The sequence below is a fragment of the Myotis nattereri genome, assembly GCF_964212035.1.
Source record: "Myotis nattereri genome assembly, chromosome: 5".
Lineage (NCBI taxonomy): Eukaryota > Metazoa > Chordata > Mammalia > Chiroptera > Vespertilionidae > Myotis > Myotis nattereri.
In genome coordinates, this window is record NC_138080.1 from 35,236,632 (window position 1) to 35,256,574 (window position 19,943).

General features: G+C 37.4%; 1 protein-coding gene across 12 annotated transcripts in view; it reads left to right on the forward strand.

Annotated features, from left to right (window-relative positions):
- Positions 1-19,943, forward strand: part of HMBOX1 (homeobox containing 1) — a 204,360-nt gene that overhangs the window by 113,507 nt on the left and 70,910 nt on the right. For all 12 annotated transcript variants that reach the window (XM_081092879.1, XM_081092876.1, XM_081092880.1 and 9 more), the window contains exon 5: positions 16,717-16,827. In XM_081092879.1, coding sequence (XP_080949005.1) covers positions 16,717-16,827 — 111 coding nt within the window. The remainder of the gene's footprint in view (positions 1-16,716; positions 16,828-19,943) is intronic.

Here is a 19,943-nt window from a genome sequence, read left to right on the forward strand (position 1 = left end):
CAAAATATAAGAGTAGAGATTATTGTGTCTTTACTATCTCAAAATGCTAGCACTTTTCTACATGATTTTACTGTTGGCAGAAATTAGTCTTCTCTTACCAATTGCCTAAAATAGGATTACAAACCACAAACCAAACCGAATTTGCTTTCAATACAGCAGTAACTTTTCCCCTGTGTCCTAGTATGCCTGAGTAAAGAAACGTAGTTTTCATGTACTTGATCTATGAGATTTTGCTTCCTGTGGTAGTTTTTAAAATACCTAGAGACCTATCTCTAAATCTGTTGCCAAGCAGATCCATGAACAACATCTTGGTTTTGAATACATTGATTTTAATATGCATGTGCAATATAACATTATCCCAGGCTTATTGTCATGGTTTCTGATGAGAAACACAGGAAAAGAATTTTAGAAACATTCTAAATGTGATCTTTATGTAATGTTTTGTGACATTTTAAGAACTATAATGTTGTTTTCATAAATGTGTTTTTCTGCTTTCACTGTTTTTGACATAAAGATTGTTGATTGTGCCCAAACCTTTCTATTGCTAAATATTTTTTGGTGTTTTATTTATTATTTTTTAAAATTCACCTTTATTGTTGAAAATATTACAGATGTCCCCCTTTTCCCCCTCATTTACCTTCTCTGTCCCTGGCTCCCCCAGGCCTACTGTGCATTGTCTGTGTTAACGGATTATGCATATAAATTCTTTGGTTAATCTCTTCCCACGCCCCCCAACCCCCTTCCCTCTGACCCATCAGTGGATGAGTGGATAAAAAAGATGTACATTTGCACAATGAAATACAATGCAGCTGTAAACATGGAGGGATCTGGAGAGTATTATGCTAAGCAAAATAAGCCAGTCAGGGAAAGACAGGTATCACATGATCTCACTATATGTGGAATGTAATGAATCAAATAAACTGATGAACAAAGTAGATCCAGAGACATGGAAGTATTGCTAAATATTTTTTAAGGAAATTTATTACCAGCTTATCTTCTTTTTTTTAGGACATAACAAGTGTTTTTGAAATGTGTTAAAACTAATTATTTTGCCGAAACCGGTTTGGCTCGGTGGATAGAGCGTCGGCCTGTGGACTGAAGGGTCCCGGGTTCGATTCCGGTCAAGGGCATGTACCTGGGTTGCGGGCATATCCCCAGTGGGAGATGTGCAGGAGGCAGCTGATCGATGTTTCTCTCTCATCGATGTTTCTAACTCTCTATCTCTCTCCCTTCCTCTCTGTAAAATATCAATAAAATATATTTAAAAAAAAACAAACTAATTATTATCATGCATAATAATGTTTAGTAAGAACAATAAACCTTTTTTTTTTTTTTAAGTCTGTACCTTAGCTTTATCATTGTGCTAAATACCTACCCGGACAGCATATTGCCCTCTAAATGAGTTGTAGATAACCAGTGACACTGATTTTTACTACTGTGTACCTTGTTAGCTAACCCTCCCTTTTTGGAGGGTTTTTATTTTTAGCTATAATTTATTTTAACACTTACCAAGTGCTAGTTGCTGTGCTAACGGTTTTATATATTTGAAAGTCAAGTGGTAACTTCTTCAGTTATAGATGAGAAAACGGAGGCTAAATGAGATTCAACTATTTACCCATAGCTAATTGCTGCTTTTCTTGCTGCAAAGCTATTGTTCTTGACATAGTATTTTAGTAATTAGAGACAGTATAGTGCAGTAGTCAAGAGCATAACTTTAAACATTCAAAATGTGATTTCTATCACTTACTAGTTATATAATTTTGGGCAAGTTACTCGGTGTCTTAAGCCTCGCTTCCCTGTTTTGGAAATAAGAATAATATCAACTACTTATCAGGGTTCTTGAGTAAATTAAATGAATTAGTTTATGTAAAGTGTTTGGCATACTGTAAATGCTGTAGAAGTTTTTAAATTATCATTATTAATCATTATACTGCTTAATATTGGGCCAGCAATCATTTTTCCTTTGTCACTCTCTAAAAATTGACTTTCTATAGCTAAGCTTCTTGACACTGAATATGTTAACTATTATATTTCTTATCTTACCACATTTAATTTAATAATGGACATTTAAAAAATATAGCACCCCCATATTCATAGCAGTATGTTTACAATAGCTGAAACATGGAAATAACCAACAGTATCCATTGATGTATGAATGGATAAAGAAAATATGGTGTCTGTGTGTATATATGTATGTATGTATATGTGTGTGTGTATGTATATTGTATGTGTGTGTGTGTGTGTGTGTGTATATATATGTGTGTATATATATATATATATATATATATATATATATATATATATAATGGAATGATATTCAGCATTAAAAAGAAAGAAGTCCTGTCAGTTATAACAATTAGGATGGACCTTGAGGGCATTATGTTAAGTGAAATAAGTCAGAAAAAGACAAATATTGTGTGGAAAGGAAGTCTAGGTTATTGATTTGAGATCATTTTTGTTTTCTTAATATAGGCATTTACAACAATAAATTTCCCTCTAAGCACTTCTCATACATTTTTGTATGTTGAATGTGTGTGTTTTTTAATCATCTCAAAGTATTTTCTAATTTTCCTCATGATTTTTTTCTTTGACACATTGGTTAGAGCTAAGTTTTTCAATTTTCACATATTTGTGGGTTTCTCAATTTTTTTCTGTTACTGATTTCTAATTTTTATTTCATTGACCTTGAAGAACAAACTTTGTATGATTTAAAAATCATTCAGATTTTTTTTTTATGGCCTAACATTTGGTCCACCCTGGAGAATGTTCCACATACCCTTGAGAATGTGCTCTGCTGTTGTTGTTCTATAGAAGTTTGTTACATTTCGGTGGTTTACTATGATGTTCAAGTTTTCTGTTTCCTTGTTGATCTTCTGTCTTCTTGTTGTGCCTATTATTGAAAATGGACTATTGAAGTCTCCAATTATTACTTTTGTCTTGTTTTGTAAATACATTTTTATTGATTTTTAGAAAGAGAGAAAGGGGAAGGGATAGAGAGATAGGAACATCTGTGAGAAAAGAACATCATCAATTGGCTGCCTCCTGTACGCACCCCTACTGGGGATGGAGCCTGCAACCTGAGCATGTGCCCTGACCTGTAATCGAACCAGAAACCTCTTGGTTCCTGAGTCGATGCTCAACCACTGAGCACACTGACTGGGCAGCCAACGGTTACTTTTGAATTGTCTATTCTCTCTTCAGGTCTGTCAGTTTTTGCTTCATATATTTTGGGACTCCATTGCTTGGTGCAAATATGTTTTTAATGATGTCTTCCTCAGGAATTAATCATTTTTATTGTTCTAAAATGTCCTTTTGTCTCTTGTAACAAATTTTGTCTAACGTTACTATAGCCACTGGAGTTTTCATTTGGTTACCATTTATTTTTTTTTCATGTTTTTTTACTTTGAATCTAAAATGTATCTCTTGTAAACAGTATGCGTTTAGATGGTTTTTTTCATTCATTCTGCCAATCTCTGTCTTCTTATTGCATTGCTTAATCTATTTAAATGTAATGTAATTATGTTGAGGGAGGATTTATGTCTACCATTTTGTCATTTGTTTTTAGTCTTTTTTTAAAAATTAAATTTATGAATTAAAGTGACATTGGTTACTAAAATTATATAGGTTTCAGGTGTACAGTTCTATAGTACATCTATATATTGTATTGTGTGTTCACTATCCCAAGTCAAATCTCCTTCCATCACCATTTATTCCTTCCACACCCTCTTTCACCTCCCTCTACACCGCCCCCCGCTTCCCTCAGGTAATCACCATACTGTTGTCTATTAGGGTTTTATTGGTGATTGTTTTTGCTTAATCCCTTCACCTTTTCATCCAGCCCAACAACCCCTCCCCCTCTGATACCTGTCAGTCTGTTCACTACCTATGAGTCTGTTTCTATTTTGTTTGTTAGTCAATTTTGTTCATTAGATTCCACATATGAGTGAAATCATATAGTACTTGTCTTTCTCTGACTGGATTATTTCACTTAGCATAATGTTTTCCAGGTCCATCCATGCTGTCACCAAGAGTAAGATTTTCCTTTTTTTTTTTAATGACCAAGTAACTTGTTTTCAATTGTGTATCTGTCTTATTCTCCTATTACTTGATTACTTTCTCCTTTTGTGTTTAATAGATATTTTCTGGTGTGCCAGTTTAAATCCCTTGTCATTTCTTTGCTATATTTTTTTGAATTATTATCTTAGTATTTTCCCTGGGAATTACCATTAGCATCTTAATTTTAATGATCTAGTTTGGATAAATACAAACTTAATTTCAATAGTATAGAATTTATAGCTTAATTCCCTATCCCCTTCTTTGTGCTATTATTGTCATACAAGAGGCCTGGTGCACGAAATTTGTGTCCCTCAGCCCGGATTGCGAGAGGGCTCAGGCCAGGCCAAGGACCCCACCGGTGCACAATCAGGGCCAGGGAGGAACATGGGAGGTTGGCCAGCTGGGGAGAGATCACGGGAGGACTCCAGGGCATGTCCGACCCATCTTGCTCAGTCGGCTGGACCCCAGCAGCAAGCTAACCTACTAGTTTGAACGTCTGCCCCCTGGTGGTCAGTGCATGTCATAGCAAGCAGTTAAGCTGCCTTAGCATATCATTAACATATTATGCTTTGATTGGCTGAATGGCTGACTGGACGACCAGATACTTAGCATATTAGGCTTTTATTATATAGGAGGATAAATTACATGCTTATGTATTGTGTGTTCATCAACTTAGACTTATAATTATTGCATTATACAGTTTTCTTTTAAATCAAATAGGAATAAGAGGAATTATAAGACAAAATACATTTATACCGTCTTTTATATTTACCTATTAGAGGCCCGTTGCATGAAGAGATTCGTGCAATAGGCCTTCCCTTCCCCTTGCTGCCAGCACTGGTTTTCCTCTTGCACCCGGGACCCAGGCCTTCGCTCTGGATGGAGCCTTCAGTCTTCGCGGCTCCAGACGGAGCCTTCAGTCTTCGCTCTGCTGCTTCGCCCCTATGTATGCAAATTAACTGCCATCGTTGTTGGGTTAATTTACATACTCTCCTGATTGGCTAGTGAGTGTAGCGGAGGGACAGTTAATTTACATGTTCGTCTATTATTAGGTAAGATGTAGTTACTATTAGGGTCGCTGAAGGAGGAACACACAAGACCAAAAGCGGTAAAGAATTATGAATTTATTAGGTCATCTGGATACCAGATGGGCTGAGCCCCAAAATGGCACCAACCCCCAGTGACAGGAGTCAGAGGTTTTTAAAGGACTCTTGGCAGGCTTTTTCTGGGCAGAGAATTCTCTGTGCAGTTCTGGAGGGAAGAGATAATGGGCTTAGCAAGTGAAATGTTGTCTCAGTGAAAGGAAATGTCCATTCCAAAATGGCCTGGAGGTCAGTTCCCAGGGGAGGGATATCGATTCAATTGCTCAATCCAACCTAACAGTTACTTTTATTGGCACTATTTCTTTATGTGTATTTGAATTACTGTTTAGTGTCCTTTTGTTTTAGCTAAAATAACTCTTTTTCTGGTAGGACAGGTCTGCTGGTATTAGCATCTCTCTGGTTTTGTTCATCTGGTAATGTCTTAATGTTCCATTTTGGAAGGACAGTTTGGTTGAATTAGAGTTCTTGTTTGATGCTCTTGCCTCCCCTTACCCCAGCTCTTTGAATATATAATCCTACTGCCTTCTGGCTTCTTGGTTTCTGATGAGAAAATTGCTGTTAATTTTATTGAACATACCTTGTACATAAAGAATTACTTTTCTTGCTGCTTTCAATTTTTCTCTTTGTCTTTGGTTTTCAACCATTATGATGTTGGCATGGATTCTCTGAGTTTACCGTACATAAAGATTATTGAATGCCTTGCATGTGTAGATTAATGTTTGTTGTTAAATTAGGAAATTGTTTGGCCATTATTTTTCTAATATGTTTTCTTCACTTTTCTCTCTTTTCCTCCTGGGATTTCCATTGTGTGTATGTTGGTATACATGATGGTGTCCCATTGGTTTTTGAGGCTCTGCTCTATTTTTTCAATCCTTTTTTCCTTCTGTTTTTTTATGCTAGATAATTTTACTTGATCTGTCTTCAAGCTTACTAATTATTTCTTCTGCCCGTTCACATATGATGTTGACCCTCTTTAGTGAACTTTTCACTTTAACTTATTGTAGTTTTCAACTACAGAATTTCTTTATGATTCTTCTAATTCTTGTCTCTTTATTGATACTCTGGTGTGGCTTTTCTCATACTTTCCTTTAGTTTTTTAGACGTGTTTTCTTTAGTTCTTTGAATATCTTTAAAATAGCTGATTAAATCTTTGTCTTGTAAGTCTTACATCTATGTTTCTTCAAAGACGCTTCTTGTTTCTTTGCATGGTCTTATTTTCTTTTGTTTTTGAAACTAGATGCTTTGAATAATATAATGGGGAAATTCTAGAAATCAGATTCTTCCCCATCCCTGGATTTGTTGTTATTTCTGTTTATTGTTGTTGCTCTTTGTTTTTGTTTTTTTAGTGACTTTCCTGAACTAATTCTGTAAAATCAGTAGTCTTTGTGGTGTATGGCTACTGATGTCTCTTTTTTAAAATATATTTTTACTGATTTTGGAGAGGAAGGGAGAGGGAGAGAGAGATAGAAACATCAATGATGAGAGAGAATCATTGTTCAGCTGCCCCCTGCACGTCCTCCCACCCCCCACTGGGAATTGAGCCCACAACCCCGGGCATGTGCCCTTGACCAGAATCAAAACTGGAACCCTTCAATCCACAGGCCGACACTCAATCCACTGAGCCAAACCAGCCAGGGCTGATGTCCTTTTCTTGTTGGCTTAGTGATCAGCTAGTTATTAGACAGAGATTTCCTTAAATACCTGGAACTAAAAACTTTCCCAGCTTTTCTGTATGTGTATTAGGGCATGCCTTTAATGTTCAGGAGGGCAGTTAATAATTCTGCGTTAGCCTTCACATTCTCTTTTCACCGTTTCTCAAGACTTAACTAAGTAGAGGTAAGAACGTAGTGCTTTCACAGTTTTTTATTGTGCATGCCTGTTGCCCTGGTCATATACATAGATCTAAGCATGTGCACAGCCCTCCCATGGGCCTGGCCTTCTAGATTCTTAGATATATGACCGAGCTTTTCAATGATCCTTATAGACTAATCTCATTCCTCAGCTTTTAAAATATTTTGATCAGCTTCTTATTTGCCCCAATTGTTATCATCATTTTAGGCTCCTGCAGTGTTAAATGATTGCCACTGATAATTTTTAACAGACCACCTCCCTCCTTTGATTCTCCTAGGAAAAAAATTGTTCACACTGAATGAAGTCTGAATCCGGCGAAATAAGGACAGGTCATGTCAATGGGAATTTTTCAGAGAATCCCCAGACAGGTCAAATAATGACAGTTCTCTTAGAATGGTGTTTTGGAGAACTCCACACCTGTTACACCCCCTCTAGTGGACACTCCTGGTTTTCATTGTGATTGCAGGAATGTTGATTTTCAAGTCTACTCTGATGATGGGATGAGGGTAGTGGGTGGAGGTCAAGTTCAAAATATCATAAAGCTGTTCTTACTAAAATTCAGCTTAAAAATAAAAAGGCACTCCTTGGATTGTTACAAGCCTTTGGTTAATTTCCAGACTTATGAAAAAGTTGACTCTGACCATTTTTGCCAGCACTTTTATAGTAGAGCAGCTTTTATTCTCATTGCTTTTATGGAGTACTGATTTTTCAGAGCTCCTTACTCTACTATTTTCACTGACGTCACTCCAATTTAATAGACTTTGAAATAAAGTCTAACCCATAAAAATTTCTGTTGTAAAGTTGTCCTCAAAGTATAAACATGGAAGACAAATACAAGCATACAAGAACTGGGGGATACAGCACTAATAAACCTGGGCAGTCATGCACTGCTTAACAACTACAATACATTCTGAAAAATACATCATTAGGCGATTTCATTGTTGTGCAAATGTCATAGAAACCTCGATGGTATAGCATACTACATACCTGTGCTATATGGTATATCACAGTTGTATATGCAGTCTGTCATTGACTAAAACGTTATTATGTGGTACATGCCTGTACTGATAAAAACTGCTTATGAAGAAATCTTACCAATCAAAAATAAAATTAAAAATATAGAATTTAGGCATTAACTTAAGGGGATAAAAGGGACCTTCAGGGAGCATGAAAATAATTTATATTTTTATTTGAACAACAGTCACATGTATATACATATGTCAGAACTCCTTCAACTATACATTTAAAGAGTAGTGCAATTTATTATATGCAAAATATGCCTCAAAAACAAAAATACAGAGCTTAGGAATTGGGAAACTGTATATGGTAAATCTTGAATTCATTTAAATCTAAAACTATGAGTAACAACTACGGGAATTATGAATTCAGAACAGAATGTAAATGTTGGCCATGTAAAAATGACTTCCAAATATCAGGAGTTGGATGTGAAGGCTGGGAAGGGAGATGGAGAAGGTATAGTCTATGTATGTGTGTTAGTTTCTATTGCAACATAAAATTTACACCAGATCTTAGCAACTTGAAACCTAACTCTTCATTATCTCACTCAGTTTCTATGGGTCAGGAATCCAGGAGCAGCTTAGAGAGGCCGTGGTTATTCATGGTGTCTCAAGAGATTGCAGTCATCAGTAGGCTTAACTAAAGCTAGAGAACTCACTTCCAAGATGGCTCCCTTGCATAGCTGTTAGAATGCCTCATTTCTTTGCCACATGGATTTCTCCACAGGTCTAATTGAATGGTCTCACAACATGGCAGAACCAACTATCTCAGAGAGCAAGTAAGGCAGAAATTGTAATGTTTTTCATGACCTAATCCCAGAAGTCAGAGGCTGTCATTTCTGCCATATTCTACTGGTTGTAGAGACCAACCCTGAAGTACTGTTGGAGGAGATTGCACAAAGGTAGAAAGACCAAGAGGATCATTAGGGGTCATCTTGAAAGTTGGCTACCACCGTCTGCTAATTTCACATTTTTTAGCCAGGAGTCATTAGAAACTGCCCACAAGTTAGACAATAATGCTTCTAACTTCCTAATGTTTTTGTATAATTCTTTTTCCTTGCTTTAGTGTACTGTTTTAGTAACCTCAGTCTTTCATTTCATTCTAGTTTATTTTAAGTATTTTTTCTTGGGTTAAAATCAGATCAAACTAAATTTGATGCTTTTAATTTTAAAGTTCTGTTTATAGTATCTCATTTTAGTAATTATTTCTACCTATTCTATGTTTACTTTTATGCTTGGAGTGATTTTATAATGGGTGTAGTTATTTCTAAGTGGTAAGATTTTAGATGGGTTTTTAAAGTTAGCTTTACTCTGAAAATTTCTACTTTGAATTGCTTAGAATTCCTTTTTATTATAAGCATGTTTTGTGTTTACAAAGAGAAAGTCAGACTTTCAAAATAAGTTTCATAATATTTAACTAAGGTGAGAATGTCTCATGACTATGGGTTAGAGATTTTAAAATTTTGGTACAACCTATGGGGTAAAATCTGGTAGTACCTATAACAAATTAAATGTACGAATTAAAAATTCTATTTCTGTGAATCATCCCAAAGTATTTATTCATATGCACAAAGGTATGCATAGAGTGTTCATTGCATCATCATTTATAATAGTAAAACATTAGCAACAACTATAATGTTCAATAATAAACAAATATTTAAGTGGGTTATTGTATAGAATACCATGTAGCCATTAGAATGATGAAGATTTATAATGTACTACATGAGAAAATTTCAAGACATTATGTAAGAAATGCAATTTATTTCTTATGTAGAGAATAACTCCAAATGTGTGTTTAAAAAACAACTAGGTGTGTGTGTGCACATATGTTTATATATTAAATGCATACGAAAGAGTCTGGAAGGATTCACATCAAATAAACAAGAATACGTTTACATTAGAGAATAAGAGAAGGGTTGGGGATGAAGGACTTTTTTTTTTTTTTCATCTGCAGGTTTGTGAGTTATTTTTGTTGAGAATGCATGCATGTATTTTAACTTCACAATTGTGGGAGGAAAATTGTAGAGATGGCTGCATTTCTCAAGTAGAAAATTGCTTGAAGAAGCACCTTTCACTTTTTCAACTGTAAAATGATCTTCCAATTAAAAAGGATCTTAGCGTGAGAATTTTGGATCTTAAATGGTTAGTTTTTTATCAGTTAGTCCAGCCGTCCAAACAAAAGAGACAGATTACAAGCTGCAGGAACGAGGACTGGAGGGAACACGAAGAGAATTTTACGAAGGAAACTTTGGATTTAGTAAGCATTTAAGAGTTGGGGGAAAGAGTAGAGTAGAAGATAAAATTGAGATGGGGGACACTGGAAGAAGATCAGATTAAAAGGAAGAGGATAATGAGTTAAGTTTACTGTGTTAAAGACTTGTGGGAAATTCTCATGAAGTTAACTAGCAAATGGTTTCAAAAACAGGCTGGTGCTCTGACATTTAGATGATATTTTAAATCATGGTTGTTGATAGTTGATAGTTGAGATGACCAAGAAAGAGTGTATAGAGAGAAGATGCTTAAAGATATAAACCTAGGAACACTAACATGTAAGAAGCTAGCAAAGCAATTCCTTAAGTTGCATTGGAGAGTTGTAGCCAGCATTCCAGGGATGAAGATGATGTGAGTGGTCAGTAGTGTCACATTCCACAGGAAGTGGAAGGAAGAGGATACATTTTTTTAAATAATAAATCTTTATTGTTCAGATTATTACAGTTGTTCCTCTTTTTTTCCTCATAGCTCCCCTCCACCCAGTTCCCCCCCCCCCACCCCGTGCCCCTACCGCCACCCCGTCCTTGTCCATAGGTGTACTATTTTTGTCCAGTCTCTTCCCGGACCCCCCACATCCACTTCCCCCCAAGAATTGTCAGTCCACTCCCTTTCTATGCCCCTGATTCTGATCTATTCACCAGTTTATTCTGTTAGTCAGATTTTTTATTCACTGGATTTTTAGATTCACTTGTTGATAGATATGTATTTGTTGTCCATAATTTTTATCTTTACCTTTTTCTTATTCTTCCTCTTCTTAAAGAATACCCATTTTAATGTGCACTATTAGAGACTTTGACAAGAATGGGTAGTGGTGGAGAGCCCTCTAGTGGAAGGGAGCATAGCATTTGGGGAACTCGAAGAAGCCTCATAGAGCTGAAGCTCAGAAAAGAATCTCAATGAGGCTGGCAAAAGGCTTTTTTGGCCTTTGAGTCCAATGTGATCACTTTCTTATTGGAAAGAAATTAATCAGAGGCTAGTTTTAGTCTCAATGTATGAAGGTTGTATGTAAATTTTTCTTTTCTTCTGCCCTGTGAAAGGTTAGAAAAGAGGCTTTGTGAGGAGTTAAAACTTGTGGAGAATATTTTTTTTCAGGAGTGGGAAGAGGAGAGTTAGGGAAACATTTTTCCCAAGGAGAAACACAAAAACTGATAGCAAAGAGAAGCTGCAAGGCCTTTTGTGACACCAAGGTCACCCGAAGTTCCAAAGGCACGGAGGAGCCCCAGAAGGATGAGTTAGAGAACGTGGCCTATCAGTAAGCTGCTAACCGAGAAAAATCATTGAAAAAATGTGTTGTACGTATTTAATTTTCGTAACACTTCTAGAAAAACTGTCTGCTTTATTACTTCATTTTCTGTATTTATTATATAAGAACAGTTAAATTTACAGTGAAGAAGTTCTTTTTTATTTTCTCTCACACAAAAGACTAGACAGAAGGATATTCTTTATTACCTTCTCTCCATTTGTTTTATTAAATTAATAATTATGCATAGAGAAAATTGTGCAGCAATATATATTAACAGATAACATTGTTTACCTCAGAGTGGAACTGCTGAGGAAAGGCTGAAATTAACTTTTTTTTGTACTTCTTTGTTGTTTAACTTAATTGCAGTATTTATAAAACAACCAGTAAAGTATGTCATGTTTATAAGGGAAGCCTAAATATAAAATAAATTAATACATATTTGTAGAATGATTAAAAACCAATATGGAGGTTTACAGTGTAGGAAGTGTGCCACTCTATTTTTGGCTATATATAAGTTTTCATTACTATACAAAACAGAATGAAGGTTATTTAAATGTAGCTTTACTTATAAAACTATATACTTTTTATTTATATCATGGGCATCTTTCCATATTGATATATATTCATTTATTTTCTAAATACTACACAGAATTTTAAAATCTTTTTTTAAATTGAAATATATACAGAGAAAAGTGTCTAGCTTAGTGACTTTTATAAAGTGAAGACATGCATATAACCACCATCCAGATCCAGATCAAGAATAGTGCTGATCACTACATAAGCTTTCCTCACACTACCTCCCAGTAATGAACCTGCTCCCTCCTAGTTTTAGGTAGCCATTCATATAGATAACTAGGGGCCCAGTGCATTAGTTCGTGCACCTTGAAAGGAACTGTGGGCCGCAAGGCTGCGGTGGGCACAGGGGCGGTCGCGGCCCATCCGCACCCCCGCCTGGCCCCTCCCACCGCGGCCCCCGATTCTCTGTCCCCTGTCTGCTGGCAGCCCCGCTCCTGCGACCAGTGCTCCCACACACTGACGGTGCCAGCCCCACTCGCACCCGCTGATGGTGTGGAGTGATTGGGGCTGGTGCCAGCAGCAGGTGTGAGGAGGGCCAGTGCTGTCAGTGGGTGTGAGTAGCAGCTGCTGCCCTGATTGCCTTCAGGAGCAGGGGGAGGTGGAGAAGCCCCCTGGGGTGATTGGGGCCCGCAGCTGCCACTCGCACCCGTTGATGGAGCTAAGCCATCGGGACCGGCGTCAGGCACTGGCAGCAGATGCGAGCAGCAGCTCCAGCATCGGCAGCGGATGTGAGAGGGGCTGTCGCTTCAGCGGGTGCGAGCAGCTCCAGTGCCAGCAGTGGGTGCGAGCAGGGCCGGAGCTGGCAGCAGGTGTGAGCTCTGGAGCAAAGAATTTTCAGTAACCACCAGTGGCTTGCCCCGATGACAGCAACCAGCACCCCGCCTTGGTCTGGAGCCCCTGCTCACCTGCTCCACCATCCCACTGTGGCCAACACCCGCCATTTCTGTGCACACCCCCTGGTGGTCAACACATGTCATAGCGACCAGTTGTTCAGTTGTTTGGTTGTTCCTCTGTTCCACCTATTTGCATATTAGGATTTTATATATATAGATTGTGTCTCTTAGTTTTATATAAGTTGATTCATACAGCTGTGTCTAGCTTTTTTATGTGTGTCTGATGATTTTTGGTAGACGTTGTTTTTGTGGGATTTATCCATATGGTTGCATATTGCAGTAGTTTGTCCTTTTTCTATTTGGTATAGTAGACTATAGTAGAATGCATAAGTACCACAATTATGCATTTTCCTGTTGATGGGTGTTTGAGTTGGTTCAAATTGGGGACTAGAAGCCTTTTTGTACATGTCTTTTGAACACATTGCTATTGAGCATGTACACATTTCTGTGTTCTGTATACTGAGGAAAGAAACTGCTAGGTCGCCCTGGCTGGTGTGGTTCAGTTGGTTGGAGCATCATCCCATACATCAAAAGGTGGCGGGTTTGATTCCTGGTCAAGGCACATACCCAGGTTTTGGGTTCAATCCCTAGTTGGGATGTGTGCAGGAAGGAACAAATCTAAACTCATTTTTAAAAAAGAGGCAAAAGCGTAGCTGATTTCTTCAGTAGTTAGAGCATCAGCCTGCTGACCGAAGGGTTGCAGGTTCAATTCCATTCAAAGGTACGATCCCTGGCCCTGGTTGGGGCACATGCAGGAGGCAACCAATCAATGTTTCTCTCTCTCTGTCTCTCCCCCTCCCTTACACTCTCTATAAAAAAATAAAATCAATGGAAAAAATATCCTCGTGTGAAGAAAAGAAATTGCTAGGTCCTATGGTATGCATATGGTCAATTTTAGTAGGTACTGCCTCATTGTTTCCCAAATGACCCTGACATTTTACCCTCCTGCCAGCAGTATGAGGGTTCCATATACTCTGTCCTTGCCAAAACTTGGTATTGATGGCGTGTGTTTTCTTTGTGTTTTTGTTTTTTGTTTTTTTGGTTGGTTGGTTTTGTTTCTTGGTTGTTGTTTGTTTTTGGTGACTGGTTTAGAACATTACTTTTAAAAGTCTGCCCAGTTTTTTTATTATGTGAGTATACCATAATTTAACTAATCTTTTGATGGGCTTTTGCCCTCTTCCTTCACTACCGGGACAGCGCTAAAATCTAGTGGGCTCAGTGTTTATTCTGTACGATCTGACTATGTGGGGGAGATTCAATACTGAAAGTAACAGTACTGATATAGTCTATCTTTTCTTAAAAGATTTTCCTCAAATTCTCTCTGTTTTGAGTAGTATGGTACTGATGTGAAGAATCCACATAAAAATGTTTTATTTTGTTGACATGAAAATCAATTTTGATTTCATAGTGGAAAACGGTTTTCTTTACTCTTGTTTAAAAGTAATGTAATCATCTGAATCTGGACTTGTGGTAAGGTGCCGGGGTCCAACCCCAGCAGGTCCAGGGGTTCCCAAAGGTTTAGATGGAGTCGGCGAAGACTATCCACCCTCTTCCTACGGTGGAGTCCTATCCGTCCCGAGTGCGGGCACTTACCTAGGGGTCCCTGTTCGGTTGCCAGATGCCGGGGTCCCACCCCAGCAGGTCCAGGGGTCTCCAAAGGCGTGGACGGAGTCGGCGAAGAAGGAATGACACGGAGACAGTGTTCAGTTGATCAGCAGCCTAGTCAGGATCTCCAGCCAAGTTCTGGTCTCGATCTCCAGAGAGGTTCTGCTTAGGATCTCCAGCCAGGTTCTGTGTCCATGTTCTCTTGCTAGGTTCTCCAGATTCTCCAGCCAGGTTCTGTAGCCATGTTCCCTCGCTAGGTTCTCCAGCCAGGTTCTGTCCAGGTTCTCCAGCCAGGTTCAGTCACCAGGTTCTAGTCAGGTTCTCTTGCCAATTTCTGTAGTCTTTCTGTCTTCTTACATCTGTATTTATACCAGTTGATTCCAATCCTATCAATCTCTATTTCAAAGGTTAGGGCGTTTCTTATCTCCATTCCAGGGAGTAAAGATTATGTAGCTTAAGCATGATTGTTCATAGTTAAAGTGATTAATTACCCACCTGGCACTTAGTTAAGAGGTTTTATTCCCTCCCTAACTTCAGGGGAAAATCCCTACCTGGGGAAACAACCTTTCTCAGAGACCTTGGTTAAAACACATAGTGCCAAGAAGGTGAGCAAACATATTAAGAACAGTATGCCATATATGCCAGGTCCCTTGAAACAGCAAGCATGGACCGGCTCCCGGCAGTAAGGCATTGCTAAAGACAGCCAACATTAAATAATTTGCATTCTCTTAGAACAAGCATAGAGTGCTGGCTGCCAGCACCTGCTTCACATAGATCGTCAATCCATTGGAAAACCACTGTGTGAATTATTTGAGAATGTAATCACTTAGGTTTTGGAAAACTGAATTTCACCCTTTGGAAATGAAAGGTGGTTCCAATCAGGGAACCTTGCTTCACAGCCCAACTTGTCTTTTAACAAAGCTTCCCTCCCCCATTTCTGCAAGTTTTCTTCTAACATAGGTTTTTAAAAGTATGAAACTCAAGGGGCTTGCTTTTAATGAGTTAAATATAATCACCAGGCCTCCTGCTTCTCATGTTAGGGGGTGTGATTACTTCATGATAACCACTCTTCCTGTTGTGCATTATAGCTTTAAACAGGTGTTGTCACAGGTGGTATTCAGTACTATCAGTTACCATAAGTAATTCCTTGGGAGAGTTAAGATACTGTTAACCCTCTCTGATAGCTGACTGGTCCTTTAGAAAGTGCCTTATGGACATATAAGACAGTTTCATCTTTCCTATTATTCTTTGCTTTGCCAGTTGTATGTTAAATTATTCATTTTTGGAATAGTTACAATGACCAGAAGGAGCAAGTGATTCTCATACTAGTCAGTTTTAGACATGCTTTTTTAATTTCACATGTGGAGGTTTTCCCCATTTCTAATTAATTGCTGTCAAGAGCTTCTTACTTATAGCTGGAAACTTCTGCTTTATATTCTCTTCAGTTTTTTGAAAAGTCTGTGTTAGAAGACTGCCTTTACCACTTAAGATTTCTTAAGAGGTCATATTGCAGCAGAAGTCTAAAAGTCTTCCAATTCTTAGTTATCTGTACTAATGGTAATGAATCTGAAATGCCTAAATGAATTAACAAATAAGCCAGAAACTTTATTGAAGAGAGCATTTTCAATGACCTCTTTTTTCCCCAGCCCCTAACTGTTTTATCAGTATCAGTAATTAGTAGCAAACTTGCTGGCTTGATTTTTTTTTCTTTTCAATATCTATTAAAAGTTCTAATATTCTAAACCAGGATTGGGGTGGAGGTGGTGGTGGTTGGAGGAGCACAAATCTAATCAATTTCTGATTAATAAGTGTTACTTAGGAATCTCTTCATGTATCTCATATTTATGGACCAGGTTTAGAGATTGATTTTAGAAACCACTTTCAAATCTTGATTAATAAAATGCTGACCTCTAGTAGATAATTCTGAATATATCCTAGCACGTTTAGCCAGCTTTTACCAAGAAGCCCAATATAAGAGTTGTTTAAGTTGCAGCTTTCTTATAAAGAAGAGAATAAAGAACCACTAACCTAGAACCAAGAGAACCCTCCTTAATTTCCCTGCAACTTCATTACTTGCAACAGCTGTTTCTCTTTCTACATAGGTATCAGTCAGAGCCGGATCTCTCACTGGCTGTTGCAACAGGGATCAGACCTGAGTGAGCAGAAGAAAAGGGCGTTTTACCGATGGTATCAACTGGAGAAGACAAACCCTGGTAAATATCATTTTCTTTTTTCTTTGCATATGAAATGAGACATATGTAATTAATTGCTTTATTGAATCCATGTGCTGCCTTGTCTTCATCATGGTAGTTTCAGAGTTTACTGTTTTTCTTTTAAGCCAAAGAAAAACTGCAAAACCTAAGCCCTGTTGTACCAATTTTTTATTTAGTGTCTAATGTCATCTAAGGTGCCTCTTTGTTTCCAGTTTTTTGATATTTCTAAGAAGAGTTGGAAAGAAAAGTCATGGTTGTCAGTGGGCGATTTTCTTCTTCTCAACTATAGGTACACATAAGATTCCATGTCTAGTTTTTTTTTTTTCTTTAATCTTGTTTTAGTAGTATAAACTTATACTTTCATTTACTCCATGCTATACCTTATCCAATGATCTCTGCTAATGGTTTTCTAATTCTAATTACCTGGGTGGTAAGTGTGTCTTTGGACTTATGTGGAAGCTGTCCAAATGACTTTGGGAGCAGCAATAGGTTGGAAAGTAGAATAAAATCTTAAGGAAAAAGATCACAGAAACCTTTGTGTCTGAGGTTGCCAGGGATAGGCAAATTCTAGTACAGGATACTTTTAACAAGTGGTACATAAAGTAAAACCTGAAGTTGTGTGACAGACTGTCTCAATCTACACATAACAGACTGATGGCAGTGAGCCCGATGTCAAGTTGACCTTGTGATTGAGCTGTCTTCTGTAATATTACAGCATTAAATCCTTTGCTTACAGACTGAATTACCAGTTGTAATATTGCATATTGGAGACTCTTAGCTAATAATAGCATTGGCCCTGAGGCAGGAATAAAGAATGTTATAGAGACATATATTTCTGTGTGTCTGTGGTAAGATATTTTTCAGAGATCACATTCTTGACCTGAAAAGCCCAGGCAGGCCCAAACAGAAGAGAACATATTAACCTCTCTGCAGTGAATTTTTTATCTACCTGACCCCCAGTTTCTATTTTGAAATGTTTCAATGTACAGAAAAGTTAAAAGACCAACACAGTGAATATCTGTTCACCCTCTTCTTAGATACAGTAATTGTTAACATTTTGCTATATTTGCTTTATTCATATAAAATAAATTAATTAAAAACTTACATATATTGCCCTGACCGGTTTGGCTCACTGGATAGAGCGTCGGCCTGGGGACTGAAGGGTCCCAGGTTCGATTCCGGTCAAGGGCATGTACCTTAGTTGCAGGCACATCCCCAGTGGGGGGTGTGCAGGAGGCAGCTGATTGATGCTTCTCTCTCATTGATGTTTCTGACTCTCTATCCCTCTCCCTTCTTCTCTGTAAAAAATCAATAAAATATATTTTTTAAAAAACAAACAACAAAAAAAACTTATATATATGTTTGCATGTATACACACACTCTCTTTAGCATTCATCTCCAAAAAAAGAGTAATCACCTACGTAACACAGTTCCTATGATCATACCTAAGAAAATTAATAATAATTTGCTGGGGCTGATCAGCAGCCCCTGAACAATGGACGAACAGATTACTCTGACACAGTTTCACTGTGGGGGAGAGGGCTAAGGGACAGCCCAGCTGAAAGAGCCAGGCAGCCTCGATTGCCTGCCTCATTAGACTTTTATTGGAATTTTTATCTTTAGATAAAGTCAGTAGGGTGAGTAATCTTGGGAGGACACATGTGTTTACATTGTCCTCAAGGCAAGGACATCCAGGGATTAACACTAGATTGCCCAAGGAAGTCATTTTGACTGCTTTTTAATTTCAATTAATAAAACAATTATGTATATAAGGACACAATGTCTTAGAATTTTGTGACTTTTTGTACAACATATAAATGCGTTTATTAATAATTGTAGTTACCTCCCCCTCCATTTCCGGTATATATATGTGTGTTATACCTATATTGCCCAAAAGCAGTCATTTTGACTGCTTGGGGGGGGGGAAATTTTAGACTCTTATTATTGAATTGAGTAAATTTCTTATATGACCAGTTCGGCTCTGTATTGAAGTAACAGTTTTCATTTTTTTTCGATTACCGTCACATGATAACATACAAGTACATGATAAATTGTCCATACTTGATAAGTTGCAGTTGCTCAATAAGCTAAACTAGTACTTGTTATTCGAATCTTTATGCAGTGATACTTGTTCTAATAAGTTGTTTATTTTATTTCTTTTGCACCCTAAGTTCATGAAAGAAATGTCGAATAGAAGTGAGTTATTGGAAAAGCTAAGGAACATAAGTGATGAGTGCTCCGATATTATTCTTTCACAATGCAGTCATTTTGACTGCTTTTGGGCAATATAGGTATATACTAAATTTCAGTCTTTCTCGTGTTAAGCATAAGGATTCCAGTAAACACCCGGGGGTCTGCACATGCACAGACTTGTTTGGAATGGTCAAGGAATAATTAGGGGCACCACCTTCCACACTCCCCTTAGGCCTTCTACACACTTCCCTTTTCTCGGAATGTCCTCCTTACAACTTTCCAACCAAGTCTCTTGTGCTCCCCAGCAATAATTCCTTAATATCATCTAATATCCAGTCCATATTTACATTTCTGTAGATGTTATAAGAATGTCTTTGATAACTTTTTAAAAATTGAATAGTATCTGATTTAGGTTGACAAGTTGGAATTTGTTATGTGTTTTAAGACTCTTAAATCTAGTCACTTAAACTTTTTTTATGACAAACTTTTAAAATCATTTAATATTATAATGTCTCATATTCTGGATTTTTAGTTTTCTTTTATTATCAATTAACTAATCTCTTTAAGTATTTCCCATAAACTGGAAGCTAGGATTAGAGGCTTGATTAGATTTAGGTTAAACATTTTTGGCAAGAATACTTCATAGATTATTTAGAGAGGGCATGTGTTAATGCCTGCAATTTACTTTGAAATGCATAAAAGTAAAATGAATAGGAAGATGATAAAGAAATGTGATAAAGTTAGTACTGTGTTGTAAAATACTAGATAGTATGAGTACAGATTTTTGCTATAAATTCTTTCATTGTTCTGTATGTTTGAAAATTTTCACAATAAAACATTGGGGCAAAATGCTTGTTAAGTAATGTTTACCTCAATTTACCACATATCCAGAGGTGTATAATGGCAGGTTGTAGCATTATTCA